The sequence below is a fragment of the Corvus moneduloides genome, chromosome 17, assembly GCF_009650955.1.
Source record: "Corvus moneduloides isolate bCorMon1 chromosome 17, bCorMon1.pri, whole genome shotgun sequence".
Lineage (NCBI taxonomy): Eukaryota > Metazoa > Chordata > Aves > Passeriformes > Corvidae > Corvus > Corvus moneduloides.
The window spans coordinates 11829622-11852006 of NC_045492.1; the positions used below are offsets into that span (position 1 = coordinate 11829622).

The following is a 22385-nucleotide window of genomic DNA, read 5'->3' on the forward strand; positions in this document are numbered from 1 at the left end:
AGGGTCCCGGGGTTCTGCCGGGCGCATACATGTGTTTTGATTTCTTTGCCTCATTTGCAAAAACTGAACTTAGTTTTTTAGTCTGGAAAAATGCATTAAACCTCAGCCTTTAGTGCCAGCACCGTAAGTGTTGGCCTGGCAGAGCCATGGCAGCTCAGCCTCTTCCCTCACTGCTTCCAAAGGCAGCCGAGCCCTCACACTACGGGACACGCGTTGTTTTATGTGCTCAAAGAGAGTGAACAAGCTGGTTCATTGATGCTCACCAATACAAAGAAAAGTGTTGTTCTGTCTCAGACACATCTAAGTTCAGATTTGTGCCCTTGCTTCGTGCCAAGAGCTGATTTGGAGTCCTTTATCAATTGTGGCTCTGTCCCACAGGCCTGGTTTGGGGAATGGAGAGGGAAGGGCTGGCATGGGCGAGCACCGCCTGAGGTGGGCATTCTGACTTGCCCCCAAACGGTCCCGTGTTTTTTATGTGTAGAGTGTTGAGACGGTTTTTAAGGGATTTACCCCATTCTTTTGATGGCCGTGGCGGTAATGGAGGGTCTGAGGGTGCCAGGGACACAGTGGACAGGAGGACCAGGCTGTGGGGACGTGGGGACAATCCCCTCATGGCCTGGGGATGGAGGGACGACCCCCTCATGGCGTCCCACAGCACAGACCTGGCCCGAGCCCCCCAACGGCCTCCAAGACCTCGGGGGCCAGGGCAGCCCCACCGCCGCGGGTGCGGTGAGGTGGGGCCGGTCCCTAAGGAAAAAGGGCCGGTCCCGAGGCGGGTGCCGGCCTCGGTCTGCGGTGCCGGGCCGGGGCTGCCCTTCTCCTCCTCCTCCTCCTCCTCCTCCTCCTCCTTCTCCTCCTCCCCCGCGTGTGCGGTGCGCGGCCGCATGTGGGGCGCAGGCGGCGGAGTCTCCACCTCTTCTGGCAGCGGGAACCTGTGGCTGCCAAGCTCCATTAAAGCCATAAGCAGCCGGGAGGACGCGCTCCGCGGCGAAAGCGGGGTGGACTGTGGTGTTTTATTTTAAAATATATACTTTTGTTCTTTTCTCCCCCCTTTTTCCCTTCGCAAGGCTCGGGCTGAGCAGGACGCCTGAGGGCTGAAGCCGAGGTGCCGCGGGCACCGGAGCGCCGGAGGCGGCCCATGGCTGCACCGCCGGGCGCCGCGCCCCGCTGAGCTCCGCGGGCACCGGCGGCGATCGCGCCTCTGGCCGGGACACACAGCGGGCACCATGGTCCGGTGCTGGTGGCTCGCAGGGCTGCTCGTAGGTAGGTGCCACCGGCGGCCGGTGCCGTACCGCGGCGGGAGGGCGAGCGGGTGGCGGAGTCAGGGTCGTATCCTCATGGGGCTGCCCGTCACCTCCCTCACCCGTCCGGGCACAGTGAAGGGGCAGGAGCGGGCAGGAGGGTGCGAGGAGCTAGAGTGCAATGGGACTGACTGTAGGGAGAGTGCAAAGGGACAGAGAGGAGTGTGCGAGAAGTGTGCGAGGAGAGCGCAGCGGACTGGGAAGGAGGATGCAGGAAAATCTAAGGAGAGAGAGAAGAGGGTGCAAAGAAGCGGCGAGAAGGGGGCGAGAGGACCGGGAGGGCGCGAGGAAGTCGCACGGCGGGTCCCGGTGGGGCCGGCGCCGGGACGGGGATCCCGGGGTGCCCCCGCCCGGCAGGAGGCACCTGGCGCCCGGAGCTCCCCGCTCGCCGCTCCCTGCCCGGGTCATCCTCCGTGCCCGCCCGGCCCGGGCAGGGTTTCCCTCAGCCTCGGTGCCCGCCCGGCCCGGGCAGGGTTTCCCTCAGCCTCGGTGCCCGCCCGGCCCGGGCAGGGTTTCCCTCAGCCTCGGTGCCCGCCCGGCCCGGGCAGGGTTTCCCTCAGCCTCGGTGCCCGCCCGGCCCGGGCAGGGTTTCCCTCAGCCTCGGTGCCCGCCCGGCCCGGGCAGGGTTTCCCCGCTGTGCGCCCGCGGGGTGCCGGGAGCCCCGCAGCTCCAGCGCCCCTGGCCGGGACTGGGACGGGCGGGGAGCGCCCCGGAGGGACACCGGAGCCCCGCGATGCTGCCCCCGAGCTGTGGGGCCGGGAGCGGGGACAGAACCCCGAAGCCTTTTCCGAATGAGCGCCGTGCGGGGATGCCAGGAAGGGCTGGCGATCCGGTGCTGAGCTGCCCAGGGAGCTGCTGAGCTGAAGCTCATCCCCTGCCTCCCACCCGAGGCTCCCGGAATGGTTGGGGTCGCTGCCTCCTCCCCAGAGGCAGGCGGGCATCCCCTTTGGCACCGCAACCCGTTCCTGTCCCGAGCGTGGTGCACGGAGAGCACTGAGCAGAGTTTAGCTGCAGGAAGGGCTTAGAGGTGATTCTCACCGGAGTCGGGAATTCTCCCTGGGAGGATCCAGCACCTGCCCTGGCAAGGGACAACCTCACAAGTAGCCTCCTGCTCCAGGGACGTGACACTGAGCCCCACTGTGCAGACAGACTCTCGGAGCAGTGCAAGCTGCATCTTTGCGGCTCCCTTTCAGAAAGGCATCTTTCAACCCCATAGCTCTTGGAGCAGTTTCAGAAGAAAAGGTTCTGGCTTAAGGGACCATATGGGAGAACAAAGGCAACTGTGCTGTGAAAAAACCACAAAATTATTTCTGTTTATGACAGGGAGCAGAGTCTGAGGGAGACTCCTCCACCCTCAGACAGTATTTTCCTAGGAAAATGCAGAGGAGACCCTTGGTTGAGACTCGGCAGTCCTGAACAGAAGAGGCAGGTGAAAGGAAGGGTGGGAGGATGTCCCTGAGGGCCCAGTGCAGTCTGGACACTGAAAATCCAGGCACCAGGTTCCTACTGCTCTTTCTACCACTTAGTTCACTCATTTGAGGTTTTGGGCAGCAAAGCTCTGACACTGACTTGCCTCTCAGCTCAGGGCTTAGTGATCAAGGCAAAGGAACCGTGTAGTGACAGCTATTGGACGATACTTGCGTTAAGTGTGAAGGACCAGACTACAGAAAGAAATCTCTGAGCAGGGCACTTCTGTAGAGTTACTTTCCTGTTCTCCTTTTGTGGGATGTTTGTCATGTGTTTGCAAAATAAAGCTGAGAAATATGAATTCTCTATGTATCTTATTAGCTCAAGTTGCTCTGCTCAGGGATCTGTTATACTGCGTTATGCAAGTTTACTCACTGAAGTCTAATTAGAATAATTCTTTCTTAAATCCTCGTACAATTTCTCTTAGTCCAGTCTAACTTAAACTCTCTGCTTCTTGCATCTGATGTCAGTGAGAGAATTTTCATTGATTTCAGTAAGAATGGAAACTGAACCTCAAAATAACTGTTTAAATACCTAAGTCAGACCCAGAAATCATTAAAATCAGAGTAAGCTTTGCTCACTGTGAGCAAGACTGGCATTCTGCATTTTGCGTGAGGCTGAACATTAGCATGAGCATGACACCAGTGCATAATTAGTTGAAAAACTACTTTAGTTAGGTAACTGAATCTGACTTTGGAGTCTCCTCCAGAAAAGAATCACTCATTCCTGGAAATGTCCCCAGAGACTTGCTGAGTTTTACCTAAGCTTTCATTAAAGTCTTTACATTCCAGTAACACCACGGTGATATTTTTCATGTATATCTTCTCCTACATGATTTTAACATAAAAGATCTATTCCTGCTTTCAATGTTTATTTTTAAGCTTGAAAATGACAGAGTTGAGGTAAGATAAGAACACCAGTTGCATTCAGTTATGAGATTAGCAAGAGAATCCCGTAAGTGATAAAACAACATTCAGCATAGAGATGTCTGTCTATTTACACACATATATCTGTTTTTACTATTAAACCGACATCGTCTTTGGTTCAAATATTTATTTGGGTAATGTTTACTTAGCTAATTTTTTTTTTTTTTTTTTTACCAAGCTGATGGTTTCTATTCTTCATTTTTCAAGCTGGCCAAAAAAAATCAACAACTAATGTGCTATGCTGGATCGTGTGATATGATTCTATTTGTTCTTTCAATAATTATAGGCTAGCCACGTTTCAAAGTATATGGATATAGATAAAAACAGGGCTGAGATGTAAAAAAAGCACAAGTGAAAAAAATATCGTGTGGTTTCTATATTTTCCCCCCAAGCACAAATTGTTGAGTAAGGAGATTTTCAAAAGACAGAAATTGCTGTGAAGAAAACCAAAGCTGGAATCCAATGCTAGGGAAGGCTGCATCTGGCAGAACAAAGTTTGGAAAGAGGTTTTGCTTTCAGTGGGATCCTGTGTTTCCCCACAACAGGGCATATGTCATCTCTAAAGACAACATTTTCATGGGTGAGATAAAATCACTGCTGAAATCAACTTCAAAATTAGGAAGCACCTATACAATGCTCTTACACAAGTGCTTTGGTGTTCTTACTCATTTGCTGGTGGAGATAAAGGTATGAAAGAAGAGAAACTTCCTGATTTTAAGATGGTGTATCTCAGATATAATAATCCCAAGAAACTGACAGTGAGAACGTGAGAATTTCAATGTGTAACCCTTCTTCTGTAGGCTAAGAGTGCTGCCAGAAACTGAAAATATGATTCATAGAACATCTCCTTCTCTTCCCATTTTAAATTGTGTAAGATCTGAGGGGTTAGTAATCTGCAATCTGTGGGGTTTTTTCTTTAAGGACTTAAAAGTTCTCATGGTTTAAAATGCAAAATTAGAAAAGTTCTATTTCTGCGTCTTAGAGAAGAAGCTCTGATGTTTATTTGAAATGGCAGAGCTTCAGAGTGTTAAGTGATAAGAGAGTTGAAATCCATCATTATTTTTGAGTTTTAGCAGGGTGATGGTGTGATAATTGTGGCTTTCATAGTGGTGTTTTCTCATTTTCAGTGAATAGCTTATTAAATCATCACGGTTTGAATTCAGCTGAAACTGAATGCTGCAAAGAAACTCAGCTCCTGTGGCACTGTTAGATAGATATTTGGATTGGTGCAACAGCAGTTCTCTGCTTACAGCTGGGGTGAGGGCACATAAATCAACAGGAGAAGTCTCACCACAGAGTGCTTGAAGAGATTTGCTTGAGATTTAGATTTTAAAATAATGCTTTAAACTTGAGTGTATAGCAGGCACTGAAAAAGCCCCTCATGGTTTCTCCTGGGTTAATAAGAAACACTGACAAATGTGTGACATTTTGGCCTTGTCTAACTCCAAGACTGTGGTCTTTGGAAGCAGCTTTCTCCTGGCACTCTGGGATCAATGTATACACCAAGCTCCCCACTGAGACAATTGGATTCACTTTGTTCACACTCTCACTAAATCCACAAGTGCTGGACACAGCAGGTTATGGCTTGGCTCTCCCCTGTTGATACAAAAACACAATGACATGTTATTTTTAAAGATTTTCAGAGGAAAAAAAAATCATTTTTCCCAGTTAGGCTGCCTGGAAAAGACAGATGAAAATATAAATGACAGCAAAGTTTTGCTGCAGAAAAGCCCCCAGAGTCTGTTAGTTTTGAGTAGCACAAGTCCCGTTATTAGATTATGCAGCGCGTAGGTTGAATGTCAGCTTTGATTTTAGCATCTGTCGGCAGAGTTTAGGAGAACTGGAACACATCAAAACTTGGCTAATGTGGACAGGCAAAACTGTATACTGAAATTTCAGGCTATCTAGAAACCACACCCAGACCCCAAAACACATGTTAGAAGTAACTATAATTCTGTGCTCCAGCTGAACAAGTAACCTTTTTCTGTGGTCACTTGTGACTCTTAAGTTAAATGTGTGTGTATTGCTGGTGTGGGCTCTGGATCAGTTTCCCACCTTTCTGCAGAGCTTTTTCCTCAGGATACCTTCTGCTATGACTGCTTTTGAATGCCCTTCTCATCCTTGGCTTCACAGGAGCCAAGTAGCCTCAGAATATTAGATCCTATTAGATCCTATTTTTATTACTATAAACAGTATCCTTGCAGCAGTGCCAAGAGTCCTGTTGTGTTAGGTGCTAAATAAGGAGAGAACAAAAGGATTGTTCTTGCTTTAGTGGGTTTATAACCTAATTTCCTGGACTTAGATTTTCAACAGTGAGTACTTGACATGGCAGGGACCTGCTGGGATTCCCAGCTGTGTCCCGCAGTTTAGTAGCTATTGCAGTTGCTTAGGTCTCTACGTCCCTAAATGCCTTTGTGCATCCAGCCCTTATTTCTAGTCCCATGGAGGCCAGGCAGGGATTCTGAAGAGCAATGAACAATGTGCTTACACAGGAGAGCAGCTGTCCCCTGTGGGAGCGGGGAGCTGGGACAGCTCCATGGCAGTGGGAGACTGAAAGGCCACTCAGATCATCCCGCCAACTCCCTGCCAAGAGCGGGTTGTTCCCTGCTGAACTAAAGCTTTGCTCAATCCCTCAAAATCCTGCCAAACAAGTGGACTTACGTTGCCTACTACATTGTGCCTCGAGAAGTTCACCCTGCCATACAAGCCACATGTTTTTCCTCCCTTCATTCACTCCCAACAGAATCTCTTTATTCACTGTAAGGAATTCCTTCCCTTCCTTGGTGTTTGTGCTTTGTGAATATTTATAGGCTGTTATCATATCCATCTTGCTCACCCAGGCTATATGTACTCTGCTCTTTTAATCTTGCTTCGTAACTCAATCCCTCCCACCCCCTCATCATTTTTTGTTGTTCTACTCTCAACTCCCGCCAGTTCCAGTTGCTCATTTTGCTTTGGGTAAACGTGGTATTTATGTTAATATTATGTGGTGGGTGGTCCTCTCTGCACTCTTGGTCCATGTGAGTGATTTAGATGTTTGAAATGAGGTTGACATTTTATAGCCAAGCCATGGCTGATTACTGGTTCCGCTCTTCAAAGCACTCCAGGAAAATATATGCTTAGCCATCACTATTAAAAATGGCCATGATAGTGTCTAATAAAGTGTCTGTGCAGGGGTTCAGGGGCATTGCCAAAACCTGCATGGATGCTCTACACATTCAAAATGACAGTGTGGCATTAATTTCACATCCATGTGCTGTTTTTTCTGTTGGGTTTCCAACTCATCTGAATTCAGGAAGATAGATGTAATCTTTGCCATTTGGTAAGAACGTGAATTCCAGTTAGAATTTAACTGAGTCACGATAGTACTGCCGGGGTATTGTTCAGCCTTGGACTGAATTGTCTTGCTTTTGTTTTGGAAAACAAATGCTTCCCCCCATGTGTTCTCCCCACCCTCTCACTGTTCAGGCACCCCAGGAGTTAGAGATCACCTCACTGCGGTCTCACCAATCTCACCAAACTGGAATTCAAACTTTCAGCAATTCTCAAGCAAAAAAAGCTCCAACATCACCTTTCTTTCCTTTGCTTTCTTTTGGGTTTTGGTTTTATATTTACCTGTGCCAAACTTACATGGCAATACTGATCAGAGTTTAACATAAGTCATGATATGTTAATGCTGTGAGCTCTCTGATTTTGGCTCACCGCAGGACCCTGTTCTCAGCCCTCTTGCCCATTCTCCTGTCCCTGACTGGGCTGCCCAGAGCAGGGCTGGCAGCAGGATGGGCTCTGAGCTAAGGGACAGTTACCCCTGAGCTGACCACAGTGGCTGGGCCAGCTGGGGCCATTGGGCTGTACGGAATTGCTGCTCTGTTCTCCAGTAAGTCTTTTCACACCGACCAGTTTAGCTGTGGAAAAGGCATAGACTGGTCTGAGTCTGTGCAGCATCTTCTGGGGGTAAGAGGGAGGAACATGAAGTGAAATGGCTCCTGTCTCTGTCAGGACAGCAAGGATGTTGTGAGTAGAGCTCTGCTGTGTAACCTAAGAGTGGTGCTTTGGTGAGCATGAACTGCGGGAGAGCTTTGGGAGGGTGGACTCACATCCACCTCTCGCACTTTCGTTTGTCATCACAAGTCCTCTGTGGCAGCTCTTACCTGTCCTGCTTAGTTCACCCCATTAGAGAATGTCATGAACTGTAAGGTCCCTTCCAAACCAAACCATTCTGTGATTCCCTCTATCCCATTTCTCCTTCTTTCCTCAAATGGAGTGTTTACTGTCAGTTTACGGGGATGGGCATCTTCTGAATAAGGCGCTGATGGGACCTTTCCTATTTACAGACTCCAAGTAAAACTGGGATCAAGCCCTTGAATCCCATTTACAGTCTTAGGCTTGGTTTGCTTTGGGGTAAACAGCCAGAGAGGCAGTTTTGAGAAGCCATTTTATTTAAATGTAGTTTATACTGAAGAAGATCTTTGAGGTACTTCTCCTTCCTTCCCTTCCCTACCACAAATCCCATCTGTCTTGTCATCTGTTGCTGGACATGACACTTAACAAGAAAAATACATGATTCCATGATTCCAAGAGCAAAATATTTACTTCTCTAGTGCCTTAAAAACCTCCAGGCAACTCACCACAAGCCCTTCACTATTTTAATTGTGGATATGAGACAGTCAGGCAGTGCTCACACAAAGCCAGGCTAAAACCGTAGAATGTGATGTCTGAACTCATTTGCCATTGTGCTAAAAGTATGTGGTGAAAGTATGTTTTGAAAACTTCTCTAAAATCCTGAGCTACTTGGGAATTTTGAGTTGGCCGAGTTTCCTCTTAGGATCTGCAGGATTTCATGTATGATTATGCTCAGATGTGCACAGGAAACTCAAGGTGATGGTCTGCAATGATAGTTCGTGGGTAATACAGTTACTGTGCCAGCCCTGAAGGCATAACTGAGAAACATTTAGTGAATTCAAAGCATTTTATGAATATCATGAACTGAGCACCAGACTGGTGAAACAGCTAAATGTGAATATACCCGTTTTACAGACAACTAAGAGAAGGGATGAATAATAGAAATACTTTTCCAGAAGCCAAACAGTGCTCCAGTGAAAGCACTGGCATCCTCCCTCAACCACTTGACCACATTCTGGCTTCAGTTCAGGGAGGCATTACTAATCAGGAAAAATGCTCATGCACTGGCTTAATTTCAAGCACATGCTTAAGTTTCACTGAAACCAATTAGACTTAAGCATGTGCTTAAGTCCTGTCCTGAACTGTGTTCAGATTGCAGATAGGCAAAATGCAAGGTTCTGCTGTGATACAGCTTTCCATCCCCAGTGGGTTATATTTAAATTTTATAACTTTTTAACATTATAATATAAAATTTATCTCTTCCCACAGAGCTGTTTCCTCGGGAATGCCTTTTTCTGATGAATTAAAAGCACCACTAACTTAATCTCCACACAAATACAGGAAAAATTGATTTGCTAAATACAACCATTTTTTTTGCTTTTAAAAGAATGCTTACTCCGTTAGTGGCTAGCCCAAAATCCATTCTGTGTGCTCTCAGGAGAGAAAAATGCTAAAGAAACACTGTTTTACTCTGTTAATGAAGACTGTGTGGAAAAGTATAATCCTCTTATGCAAAATATATTGATACATTTCTTATCATCCATTTCTTTCCAGTCTGAACATTCCTCAGAAAATATCAAAGGTTTTATGCCATCTCTAAATGAAGAAATGTGTAATGCTCCATGACCTCAGGCCCTGATCTTATCCCTGTGAGTGGGTGACTAACTGAAACATTAGAATTATAAATGGGAATGATAAATTCTGGCCATAGGAGGCAATAACATGTAACAGATTAAACAATCTAGCTCTGGAGAAGAGCTGACCCACAGTAACTAATTTGGTGCAAACTGTAATATATGAATTTTCTCCTCCATTTATGAAGAAACAGATGTGTGACTCAACTTCTCTTTTTTCCAGAGTCAATATGCTTGGGGGAGCACAAACACGATTTGTTTCCAAGGAGGAATATGACAGCATTTCTCTCTTGGTTGATGGTTTATTCCTTTAGAAGTGAGAAATGGCTCTGCATCTGGAACACACAGCACTTGTGTAGCACAAGGCTCTCATTTCCAGGCTTGGCTGTTGCCTTGGAATCTTTCACCTTAATTTTACCAACAATTTACTGTGTGGAGAATTTGAGAATTTCCAGTTCTGCCTTTCTTATCATTTGATGCCGTGGGCCTGATTTTCCTGAAAGTGGTTTATACAAATGAGGGATGAGTTGGTCAGCATTTGCTGCTGGTGCTGTTTGCTCAAGGCTTGATCCAGTTTGTGCTGATTGCAGTGATGAGCAGTTCCCAGCTCTGCCACTCCTGCCTGCCTGAGCGTGCATGCAACCCCTTTGCTCCGAGGCTTTCGGCCGGTCTTTGGGATGCTGCATGCACTGGAAAGCTGGAAAAAGCCCCTGTTTTGTCTAAGTGCTGTGCTGAGGAGCTCTCTGGAAAGGCTGGTGGTTAATCAATACAGACGGATGGCAGAGCGAGTGAGGGGAAGAGATCACAGTTAGGCATTTTTTAGATTTTCCTATGAATGAGGATTTTTGTCTTGAAGATGAATTGTGAATAATTCCTTCCTCCTGCCTAAGAACTCTACAGAGCAGTTAATTTGTGTCACTCTTAAGACAGAGGAGCTGCTCTGCTGTGCTTTATCAGGGGCTGAGTAACAGAGTGACATATGAGTGACAGCTGCTTTATGCTGCTCTTGGAATAGAGAAGTGCTCTAACTACAGATTTTAGGTCTGGGACTGAACTTTTCCAGCTTGAAAGGATGTTTGGATCTTGTGGGGTTGGAGTATTTGAGAGAGAAAAAAGCAGCCACAAAATCTGGACACAAGCCAATAGCTTTTGGTTTGAGGATGCATCCAGCTTGGAGACTTGTGTACAATTAAGTAAGAGAAAATCCCTAGGAATTCCCATCATGTGAAATATTTACATTCTGGAGGCTTTTTTTTTCTGCATGGAGTTTGATCCCAATTATAAAAATTCCCTTTTCTATTGAATGTGTCAAAATGCAGTGATTGCATTGCCAAAGTGCCTTTGCTCCCAAACAATGTAGACTATTAGTGTTTCTGCCAAGAGTAGCACGAAGGGTTCAGTGAGATATTGAAGCTTCTGCTGCAATAAACACACACAGAGCTCAGTTTGTGAGTTGACTGGGTTATATTATGTATATTTTATAGCTATATTCTATATATCTATAGACTGCACCGACACCTCTGGAGTCTTTCTGTGGTTATGGGCAAGAGCAAATCTGACCCTTATGTCTGTTATTACCTCTAATACATATACAGTTATTTTTTACTTTACTGTATTCTTTAGTATAATAACTTTGTGCTTGTTTGAAGTGTGGTTCAGTTTGGACTGCCCTTGTTCTGATGACTCTCCAGTATTTAGGCCTCTTAGGGCAGTCAAATGAATCTTGGCATATTCTGCGCGTGAATTTAAAAGAAGCCCTGGGAGTAGGGAGCACACAGGACCACGGAGCAAAGTCATGGCAGAGCTGGGATGAGGATACAGATCCCCAGCTCCTAATTGCTCTACTAAACAGGCACCCAAGGGGCAGCCTTACACATGCTGCAGCTGCCAAATTAGAGGTTGAACTAATAGCAGTGGGTTTTGTCATCCCATATTTTCCCATTTTCATATGAAGAATCACAGGAACTGCATTTCAGGAAGCACGAGTGCAAGCAATTGTGAAGGAGTTGGCTGTGCCTGCTCACCCCATCTAGCCCACAAGGCTGGTAAGAGCAGCAGAGTTGTGAGTCTGCTCCCAGAAGAGCCCTGAATTCTAATAATGTGTCTTTCCAGCTGTTTCATGCACTCCAGTACCAGAAAAGGCTGGCTTCCCTGGTGTTTGGGTACTGCTCTCCTGCTTCCCTGAGGGCTTCCCTTTCCACTTGTTTATTCCCTTCATGGTAGTTCAGGCTCTGTGTGCTTAAGTCTACACAAACACATTTCAAGTGACCTGTAAAACCATCACAAATGGCAGCGCCATAGTTAAGTGACTGAATTTGTCCGTCAGATAAAAGTCTGAAGTTATTGAGTCGGGATCCCTCTCCTTTGTCACATGTTCAGGAGCCTCTGACTTGCACAGCAGACGTTTAATCACAAAGTTCCCACTTGACTTGGTCTAGGGTTTGTATGTTGTGACTGTGTCTTCATCTCCTTGACTGAGGTGCAGGGTGTGCCAATTTTCACATCCTCATCCTGTGGGAAGGTGACACATAGATGTTGGATCTTTTGTTCCAGCTAATAGGCAGGCTGGAAAGCAACCTGTGTCCTAACATTGGTATGGAGCGAGCAAAAGTTGGCTTCAAGATGTCCAGCACACTCCTGGGTAAAATGCAAAGTACAGCTGGAGCAAACAAACGCCATTTGGGCTCGTAAAGCCCTGGCAGGGCTGAGCTCCGCCGGGACCAGGGTCAGTTGTACCACAGAGAATCAGTGGGGTTTCAGGAGGAGCTTCACCCAGAGCTCATTCCATGGTGCTGTGAAGAGGGAAATCCCAAGTTTCTTAGAGCAGCAAGCCTGCAGTGAGTGCCACAGAGTGCTTAAGTAAAGAGTGAATAATGTATAGGAATATATGTACATATGTGTGTGTGCATGCAAAGGTCTTCAGGATTTAGCTGAGTGTTCACACATTCCCTAAGCCAATAACATCCGTTGTTATGGGAAATGAGGTAAGTGACAGAATTACTGTCCTTATGGCGGGCGACAGGCGAGGCCAGCGTTCCCATGCTGTAATTCCCCATTCCAGTCACTGCCTCAACAATAGCATGAGAGGGGGAGAACACGAACAAAGAGTACTCGGCTTTATTTGAAGATCTCATCCAAAAACCGGTTGGATTCGGATGAAACTCAAGTCGGAAAACTTGAGCGAAATAAAAACCCCTGTGTCCTTAGCTAAGAGTTTGCCGCTGAGCGAGCCCGCCTGGGGTCCGCTCCTTGTGCGGGAGGCTCGGGAGGCTGCGCTGCCGGGGGCTGCCCTCCGCCGCCGCTGCCCCGCGCTGCTGACCCCGCTCCCCGCTCCCCCCGCAGCCTGCGCGGCCGCGGAGCCGCGGTGCCGCCAGCAGCTGCGCCACCTGCAGGACAGCGCCGGGATCGCCGCGCGGCTGCCGCCCCGCCTGGAGGGGCGCTGGGTCTCCACCGGGTAAGGCACCCCCAGATCCCGGGAATGCACATCCACCCCTGGAAAAGCGCCCCTAATATCCCGGGCAAGGAACCCCGTTCTCCTGGGAAGGGACCCCCCCACCCACAGGGAACTCGCCCCCAGACCCCTGGACACCTCCTGCCCCAGTCCCTCAGCGCGACTCCTGCCCACCCTCGGTGCTGTCAGGACACAGCAAACGGCAGAGTAACAAATGTGTTCCCTTCTCCCCCTCCGCAAGCCCCCATTCCCGGCTGGAGGAGGGCTGGGAGCCCCGGGTGTCCCTAGAGCCTCCTGCTTCTTTCCCATCGCGGTACAGCTCGAACGGGCAGAGCAGCCCTGATTCCCATTGCCCTCTGCACTCCTCCCTGTGGACGTGCATGAAGTTTAAGATCCTCTGTCCATCACTCTCACATTTTAGTAGCAGATGCCCAGACTATAAAATCACCCAAGGGTGGCCGCCACGTGTGGAAGGCTCTTGCCCGGGAAGTTGCTCCCATCCCTGCTCGCCCCTCTCCTCCCGCACCCCGGCTGCCCTGGGAGGGATTTCTCCCCGTTCCGCGGCGGCTCAGCACTGCCTTCCCCGCAGGTGTGAGGTGCGGCCGGGACCCGAGTTCCTGACCCGATCCTACCTCTTCTACGCCAACCGGCTCTTCAAGGCTCTCCAGTTCTACTACTGGGACCCCTCCTGCCGCGACCCCTCCTACTCGCTGGTCATCAAGGGCAAGCTCCGGCTGCGCCAGGCCTCCTGGATCACCCGCGGGGCCACCGAGGCCGACTACCACCTCCACAAAGTGGGCATCGTGTTCCACAGCCAGAAGGCCATGCGGGAGGTGGCCTCCTGGATCAACCAGACCTCTGGCGAGGGCTGCAGCGGGTTCCTGCCCCCGGGGCGCTCCTGGGCGCCCGGAGCCCTGTACGAGGTGCTGAGCGCCAAGACGGAGCGCGACTGCACCGCTGCCCTGGGCTTCGCCATGCACGAGCTGAGCCTGGTGCGCGTGGAGAGGCACTACCAGCCCCTGCTGCAGCCGCAGCAGAGCGGGAGCCAGCTGGTGGAGGAGCTGTACCTGGGCGACATCCACACGGACTGGGGGGAGAGGCTGCACTACCGCCCCACCGGCTACCAGCGCCCCATGCAGAGCGCCCTGGTAAGGATGAGGCCTTTGCACGGCCCCCTCACTGCATCAGGGCTTTGCCAGCACGTTCATTGCTGCTGAAGTGGCACCCGCAGCACTTGGCCCCCGCAGTCCTAAGGACACGCGAGTGAGGCCGTGCAGGGCTGCAGGGGTGGGACCCCAGGTGCTCCATGGCATGTGGGGTTCATCCTCTGCCCTCCTGAGAGAACAGGACCAAGGTGAAAGCTCAGCAAAACCAACATGGGAAACAAGCCTGCACTGACGGGCCTGGAGTTAACAGCTTTTGTTTGGCTGTGTTTTCCTAGGAGATGCAGTTTCCTTGTTTTGCACAACCAAAGTCAGTGAAGGCTTCAGGCTGCCCATTGTTAGAGCCTGTCTGCTCTGCCCTTCATCTGCTCTGTCCTTCATCTGCCTGCCCTCTCTCTGCTCTTTGGGGTGTGCTCCAGGCTGAGGGGAACAAGGGATCTCTTCAGTCCTTGGTGTAATGCCAGTAGCACAGGAACTTGCCCCCATACAATGATGTTATTACACAGAAATCAAACTTCCATTCTGACATACATAAAACTGAGCAGCAGACTTGGTTGCCTTTTATTCTGTTTTATTTTATGTCATATAGCAGCTTAGTTTATTCCCAGGAAAGCACCTTTCCCTCCAAACCAAAGCTGATCAAATCAGAAATGGTGGAGCAGTGAGATGGGGTGAAAAAACCTCTCTGAACTTTGCCAGATTGAAAGGAAATACATGAGAAAAAAATATTTTGGGGCAACATTTCCCCACACCTCGAACTACACCAACTGAACTCTGAAAAACACAGGGCAACACCCCTCTCTCCCTCTCGAAAGTAACATTCTCAAATTGGTTAAACTTGTGTTATCTTGGGCCAAAACCATATATATGAGCAAAACCAGATGGTAAACATAAACACTTTTAAAAGTTAATTTAAAACCAAACCTAAAGATACTGAAATTCACTCTCTGAATGCAGCCCTGTAATTAATCAGCCAACAGCTCTCCAATGGACCCACACATGATGTCACCACTTGGCGATAATTAGAAGCTGCCATACATTAGAAATAACTTCACACGACTGGTTTAAGCAAGTAAGAGTTTTGGCTCCATGTCCATAGTGATAATTTTATTGAGCACAGGATTTTTCTTTTTTTTTCTTCTTTTCTTTTTGGAAAAAAAAAAAAAAAAAATCTGTGAACTGACATCCATTTGCCTGTGCTGGTGAGTTACACAGCTATGTCAGGAATTCTTTTTTAACTCTCTTTATGAAAATATCACTCTTTTCCCCTTAAATTTATATCTGTTTTAAAGAAACCCATTCTTCCCAAATTACCTTTCATTATCAAAGAATTTCCTGCCTAAGGAGAGCATATATATTTGCCAACTTCTGGGATTATTTAGCCATAATGTACTGTGTACTGTCAGCACTCATTACTGTGACAGTAGCAGTAAAGCAAGCTGAAAATGACTAAATTACAGTAGACTCCAATCAACTTGCATGTAAATTACCCACCCTACAGTTAACTACTGAGTTATTTAACCTTCTTGCCTAAGACAGTTCAGTAAAGATTAGCTCGTGCTCTAGAAAATTATATAATGTTCCAACCCTGCTTATTTAAAAATAAATCAGTTGTGATATATGAAGTATAAGAAAAATTTCCAAGCTACACAAAACCCCTGCTGGCACCGGATCAGGGGCAGGACTGGTTTGACTCAGAGCTCTCCACCAGCAGGGAAGCCAAGGTCACGGCTTTCTTTCTGCAGAGGGTCCCTTTCTTCTCCCGTTCTGGCTGCTGGAAAAACCCCACGGCCCCCTCCCTCCCCTCCCGGCTCATCCCGGTGCTCCCCCGAATCCCTGGATTGTGGGAACAAGGGCGGGAACGGGGCGAGGGGGAGGCAGAGCACCTTGGGCTGTACTGGAGAGGCTGCAGCCCCAGGAGCTCCCCACGGCCAGGTGTCACAGCCTCCTTCCTTCCCAAAAACTGCGGCGTTGCACTGTTCTGACACCGCCCAGCACCCGCATCCTCACCCAGCTCGCCATGGAAAACTGATGGGGGAACAACCTGGATGTGCCGAGGGAGCGTTCCCTGCCCTGGCAGCGGCTCTGCCCTTGCCCCGGCCTCCTCGCTCGGCCTGTCCTCAGCAGCCCCAGCACGGGGCGGCCGCAGGGCACAGCCCAGTGTCCTTCAGCTACCAGAATAGCAAAGAGCAGGGCAGCGCTTTATCTCCCTTAATCTGCTCGGCTGCCTCTGCAAGCTCCCCGCAGTTCCGCACCCTGCTGTGGACGAGGGGAGTCGAAGCTTTTGAAATATTCTGGAAGGGTTTGTTTTTTTGGTTTTTTTTTTTTTGCTTCCCAGTTCGCAGAACTGTTATTTTCTGTCTCCTGCAGCACCACGTGCACCCTTGCCCGGCGTGCGGGATTATTTCCAGGGCTGATGAGCACCACCCCCCGATCCTGCCCGCCAGAGCCGCGCTGCCCATGCAGCTCAGCGGCAGCTGGGTCAGCACCCACTGCGAGGTCCGGCCGGCCGTGCTCTTCCTCACCAGGTACTTCACATTCCACGGCAACAACCACACCTGGGAAGGGCATTACTATCACTACTCCGACCCGCTCTGCAGGCAGCCCACGTTCACCATCTACGCCTCCGGGCACTACACGCAGGGCATCCCCTCCTCCAAGGTGCGGGGTGGCACCGAGCTGGCTTTTAAAGTCACCCAGGCTCGGGTGACGCCGATGGACCAGGTGACGGTGGTGATGCTCAACTCCTCGGAACCGGGAAGCTGTGGGCTGGCAGGCTCCTGGAGCGCCGGGGTGGAGCAGGATATAACACCCACGAATGGATGTTTGGCTCTGGGCATCAAGCTGCCCCACACCGAGTACGAACTGTTCAAAACGGAGCAGGACACGCAGGAGCGCAGCCTCCTCTACATCGGGGAGAGGCCCACGGACGGCTCCAGCCCCGACAGCCCCGACAAGCGACCCACGTCCTACCAGGCCCCTCTGATCCAGTGTGCTGCAGCCTCACGGGAATTCTCCAACTATATTAGTCTAAAATACGTGGGAAGAAAGGATGCTAACGGGAACGAAGCACTAAAACCTTTGCCTGTGGCCTTTTTATTGTTTATAGCACTTCTGTTTTTAAGATGGGACTAGTTATCTCTTCAGGTACAGTGCAGAATTCAGACAAATCTTGGTGCTAGCGTGATTTTTATACCCTTCAAATGAGCACATCTGGAATCAGTTTTACTCAGATTTGGAAACACTTTTTAAAAACGCCCAATAGTGAACGAAGCCAAGGAGATATGCCTGACTCCACACTGTTTGTCCTGTGGCTTTATTGCCTAATCTCCGCTCTTTGCGTGCAAATTTAATGTAGTGACACGGATGCGCTGCACATTGCAACAGATAATTTAGCAACATGAGGGGGGAAAAAAGTGACATCAATTAAAATTGCTGCTTTGAGCTTTTGACATTGCTAAGATTTAATCAAGAGCTTGATTCAGATGTAATTCAAACATCCGAAGTGTTGGCTGCTGAGTTTCTTTGAGGTTAAGTTCCCTCCCATCACACTCCTTTTTGCTGTTCATGCAAATTTAATCTGCAGAATCAGTTGGCAATAAACAGTCAGCAAGCAGTCTTGAGAAGGGCACAGTTCACATGCCTCTTGCAGTTTACAGATATTTTCTGCACTTTGCCTGTGTATGTCACACACAGGGACCCACAAACAGTCTTGCACTTGGAGATGCCCGGAACAGCCCTCACAGAGGGCTCGATTGTTCCACCTGACCCTGGGCATAGATTACAGTAGATGGAAAACACTTCTGGGCACAACAGCTCCAAGCCGCAGCATTCCCTGGCTGCAGCATTGCATCCCTGCTGTGTTATCCCAGCTCTCCAGTGCAGTGCTGGCATGGCTGTGGGACATCAGCAGTGTCCCTGTGTCACTGCTGCCGTGCCCGGCACAGGCACCGTCACCGCGCACAGTGTGAAGGGAAAGATCCCTCACCAGCCTTCTTAGGCCATGTATTTTCACTGCTTCCTTTTCAGTTACTGGCACAGCAGTTGTTAGTCCGGCTCTCCTCTCAAAGTGTCACTTCCAGGCTCATTCCTGTATAGATGTTTTATAAATCTGCCTCTGGTGAACAATGAGCTGAAGAGATGCTCAGATCAGACAGCACAGTCAGGTCAAACTGATTCCTACTGACAAGAAGGACAAACTAAGAAATTATATTCCCTGTCTGCTGCAGCTAAGCATCATCTAACTTCCTTGAGAAGCCCTTCTCCAGCAGCTAAATCCTCTCCAAATAAGCCTATATATCTTACCCACAAAGGATATTTTGTTAAAGCAGCTATGCAATAGCCACCTTCTTAATGCTGTATTTACGAACTTCCAGCTTGTACTTAGCTAAATTATGGGGGTTATAACATAAAAATACTTGGGGGGATCTGTACATTAATAATTCAAATGAGATGCTTATTAAATGCATTACAGTTGCGACATAAATGTTGTCAGCATGTTCCCATGTTCCAGGCATGACCCAATATTAGTCACGCACATGAACAGTTCTACTCCAAAGGTGATACACAAAGGGGCCAGGCTTGGCTGCCTTGCCTTGGTTCCCTTCCCAATCCATGGAGGAGACTTCAGCAGGCAAATCTGATTTCCAGTCGTGTTGGTTGTGCTTTGCTCCCTGCTGCTGCTGCACAGAGATCCATGGGCAACTGGAAGTGATCTCGGAGAAGATGGTGTCTCCTTGGGGTGTTCCCATTAGGATGCAAGTCCTGGGCAGCACAGCTGCACCTGCTGTCAGCCACACACTGGCAGAACTTTTCCTTTCCCATCACTGCGCTCGCGTGGCCCTGACTCCCCTCAGCACAGGTACCTGTTCTGCTGGACACACATGCCCGTGGCAGGAATAGGCAACAGCCTTGTGCTGCCTTTGGAGAGTGGGTGGAGGAGGAGGAAGGCAATTCCTGCCCTACATTTACCCCCATGAATCAGATTTGTGTGCAGATACTTTTTTTTCATTTACATGGCAAGGAAACGGATTAAACTTAACAAGTGTTCAGGTCCTGCACGGCGTAAAAGCTCTTACAAGGCCACAGATCCTTTCCAGGTGGGGGTGGGATTAACATGATGTGAGACACCATCACACACTTATGCAACGTTAGCAACAAGGCCTTGGGAAAGCTCTGCCCTGCAGCAGCTCAGGCACCACTGGCTCCAGCAGTACGAGAGCCCCACTGCTCTGCTGGCTGAACTTGCCTGTGAAACCTCATCAGGAGCCTCCTTGTCCTCTTCCTCCTCTAAGGATACCTCTGAGAGGAAAAAAAAGCCATGAAAGAGCTATTTGCATAAATATCATAACTTTTATTGTTCTGTTCACAGTTTTTGAAGACACATTCCTAAATTACACAGTTATTCTCTCTTAAGAATTTGTGCCTTTTTCCAATTTGAATTTGCCTGGCTTTGACTGCCAGTCGGTGATTCTTGTGCTGCTTTTTAAGATCAGAGAGCTGCAGTGTGCAGTATTTTCTGCCTGTGAAGGTACTTGTGCACTGTAATCAAGACAGTCTCAATTTTGGTAGAAATCTCAGCCAACTGAGTTTTCTCTCACCCTCTCTAAGGCATTTTCACACTCCACGAGTATTTTCTGAATCTTTTTTTTTTGCATCCATTCCAATTACTCAGCTTCTCTTGTAGAATGTAAATATCCAAACTGCATCCAAAATTCCCAACTCTCCCAGCTGAGACATACAGGAGGATAATCACTTACAGCTAACAGTAATTAAAAACAAGAACACATTCGTATTCATTAGGCTTTTACCCTGGGCCTGCACTGGGAATGTACATGGAGCTGTTACTCATTCTGGTCCTGGCTATGGATATTTTTGTTATGTTTTGTCAGTAGTGATTTTGTATCTGTTTTCCTCAGTGATCTGGAACCATTGAATCTGTCAGGTCCCTGCTGAACCCTTCTCTGGGCATCCCCATTTCATTGTGGTTCTCTTTGAACTTCAGCAGTGTGTGATTGCCAGGAAGATGGAGCTTTGCAGGGCCCTGACAGACCCAGCTCACTCTCAAAAGACAGAATGAAAGGACTTACACCAAGCTCCATCAGGAACATCCATCTCCTTTTCCATCCCCTTCTGGGGTGCCCCACTGTCCTGACCCACTGACCACCCCCAGCAGCAGCTCAGACACAGCCCCAGGCTCCTTCATTGCAAACACTGATCAAGGTTTCTGGGCCTACTGAATTAAAAACTGTTAATTTTAAATCCTGAGCATTGCTAAGGAATGACACACCTTTCCAGTTCTCTTACATCATCACTAGGTTTTACCTCCTGCATATATTTATTAACAGTTCTTATCCTCTGCAGATTCCCTCTTAACTTTGGCTCCTCACCACCCTCTCTGAGCACTCCAACCTGTTTTTCTTTGGCTTGTGCTTTCCTTATTTTCTAAACTTCCTAACTCCCATTTTGAATGGACTGCTGTCTGCTTCCCTTTTTCTTATTTGTTTTATATTACTTTCCATCTAATTTTCCCCTTCATTTCATCACAGAAGCAGGATGGGCAGTTAGCCAAAGTTGTCCCCCTTCTCAATTGCAAAATTATTAGTTTTCTGGCCCTTTAATACCTTTCACTTAGAAAACTGTCAGTTCTACTTCAGTTTTTCATCTAATTTCCTCTCCACTCCCAGATCTGATATGAAATTTGCTCAGCTACGCCCTTTTGAAGCACCAATTACGTTTATTAGCAGCTCACATGGCTGTATGCTGAGCTCCACTGCAATCAGGATCCCAACCTCAGTTCTGCTATTCATTTATCTTTATCTGACCTAAACAAGACAGACCCAAATAACTTCACCTTTCATGTCTAACACTGCATCTGAAAAACAGGTCTAGGACACAGACCAGGAGCTTTAATCCTGACTACTGGGTTGCTTTCTACTACAAAACAAATAAATGCCTTTTTACTGTCCCTGTGAAGAAAATCCAAGTCAACGTGTGCTGGAAGTTGATGGTAACAGGCACACGTGTCTTAGTAAACTCTGCCACATTCACTTCTCTTAGAATACTTTTTTAAAAGATTAATCATTTTTTAACAACTCCAAAAAGCAAAAATAAAATAATTTCTTAAGTCTCAAATAATTTTCTGGCTTTCTGCACTGAGTCTGATCCTTCAGTACCTTCTTTAATATCAGAAGCTCCTCAGACAAGCTGCCTTTCCAATTTTCTGCTTCTTAGCAGGTGCAGAAGTTTAAAGCGTGAGCCAAGTATGCCAGACAAACACATTCCTGGGTCTGACACAGGGCTCATATAACAGTAACTTATTTTTCCAATTAACCACCTTCATGCCTCCCTTTTAAAAATACCTTAGAATGCATTTATGCATTCTAGATTTCCCAAATAAAATGAAACAAAAAAAATCTGAAGCACTTTTGGTTACATTAACAGCATCGTGCTACTGCTTTGTTTAAGAAACAATCCCCCTGGAATATAAAAGCCTGTCCCACACTATAAATAAATCCACTGCACTGGAACAGCAGGAGGAAGCTGGAGACAGAAAGGAGATGGGTGACAAGACTTGTTGCTCCAAACTCTACAGAGTGAAGAGGAAGAAAAAACAATGAGGAAGCAGGTGAGTGGCTGTGTGGGATGGGAAAAGGCATCCAGCAGCAGTCAGATGTCCATGCCAAGGGAGAGCCCTGCCAGGCAGCCCGCAGCAGCCAGGACTCCCTGGGCCAAAGGCTGGGACAGGCAAGCAGGGAAGAGCAAGCCTGGAAGGGTGATGGGAAGAAAGAGACCCAGATGGAAAACAGGCAGCAGGGAAGAAAAGCCATTCAAAGCCGCTCGGCTGAACATGGGTTTGTTTGCCAAGGAGCAGCGAAGGAACAAGGATGACTTGGCCTGGACCAAAGCGCTGAGGGAGGGAACGGAGCGAGATTCGACAGCTCAGGCAGAACAGAGCAGGAGGGAGGTTGGGCAGCAGAGTCTGCAGCCCCCACAGGAACACTCCTTTGGGCTCAGCACTGAGGCAGAGATTCCTGGCTCCAGTCACACTTGTGTGTGGCCTCCCAGTGAAACGTGGAAACAGAAATTGCTGCTTCAGCTCCGAGTTCCTCCCCACCACGTTGGGAGCTCGGGTCAAGAACAGGGATCCATACATGGAACACAAAGAATTCCCCCCTGACACACACACACATGGGTTACACCCAACACCACGCTGCTGCATTTAAGTTCAACTTTTAAAAACCTATTTATACGTAATTTAAGAGAACTCAGGATTCTCCAAGTCCAGGCATACAAAGCCGGGCAGTTTTGGACAATCTCTG

At 48.3% G+C, this 22385-nt stretch overlaps 1 protein-coding gene across 2 annotated transcripts; it reads left to right on the forward strand.

Annotated features, from left to right (window-relative positions):
- Positions 1-949: 949 nt before the first annotated feature.
- APCDD1L (APC down-regulated 1 like) lies at positions 950-21543 on the forward strand. Of its 2 annotated transcripts, XM_032127145.1 has the most exons (4): positions 950-1263; positions 12793-12904; positions 13491-14049; positions 16435-18550. In XM_032127145.1, the coding sequence occupies exons 1-4, from the start codon at positions 1227-1229 to the stop codon at positions 17197-17199; spliced, it is 1473 nt and encodes a 490-aa protein (XP_031983036.1). In that variant the 5' UTR covers positions 950-1226; the 3' UTR covers positions 17200-18550. The 2 variants fall into 2 exon arrangements, with proteins under 2 accessions (XP_031983036.1, XP_031983035.1); XM_032127144.1 differs by lacking the exons at positions 950-1263; positions 12793-12904 and having other exon boundaries at positions 12911-14049; positions 16435-21543.
- The last annotated feature ends 842 nt before the right edge of the window (positions 21544-22385 follow it).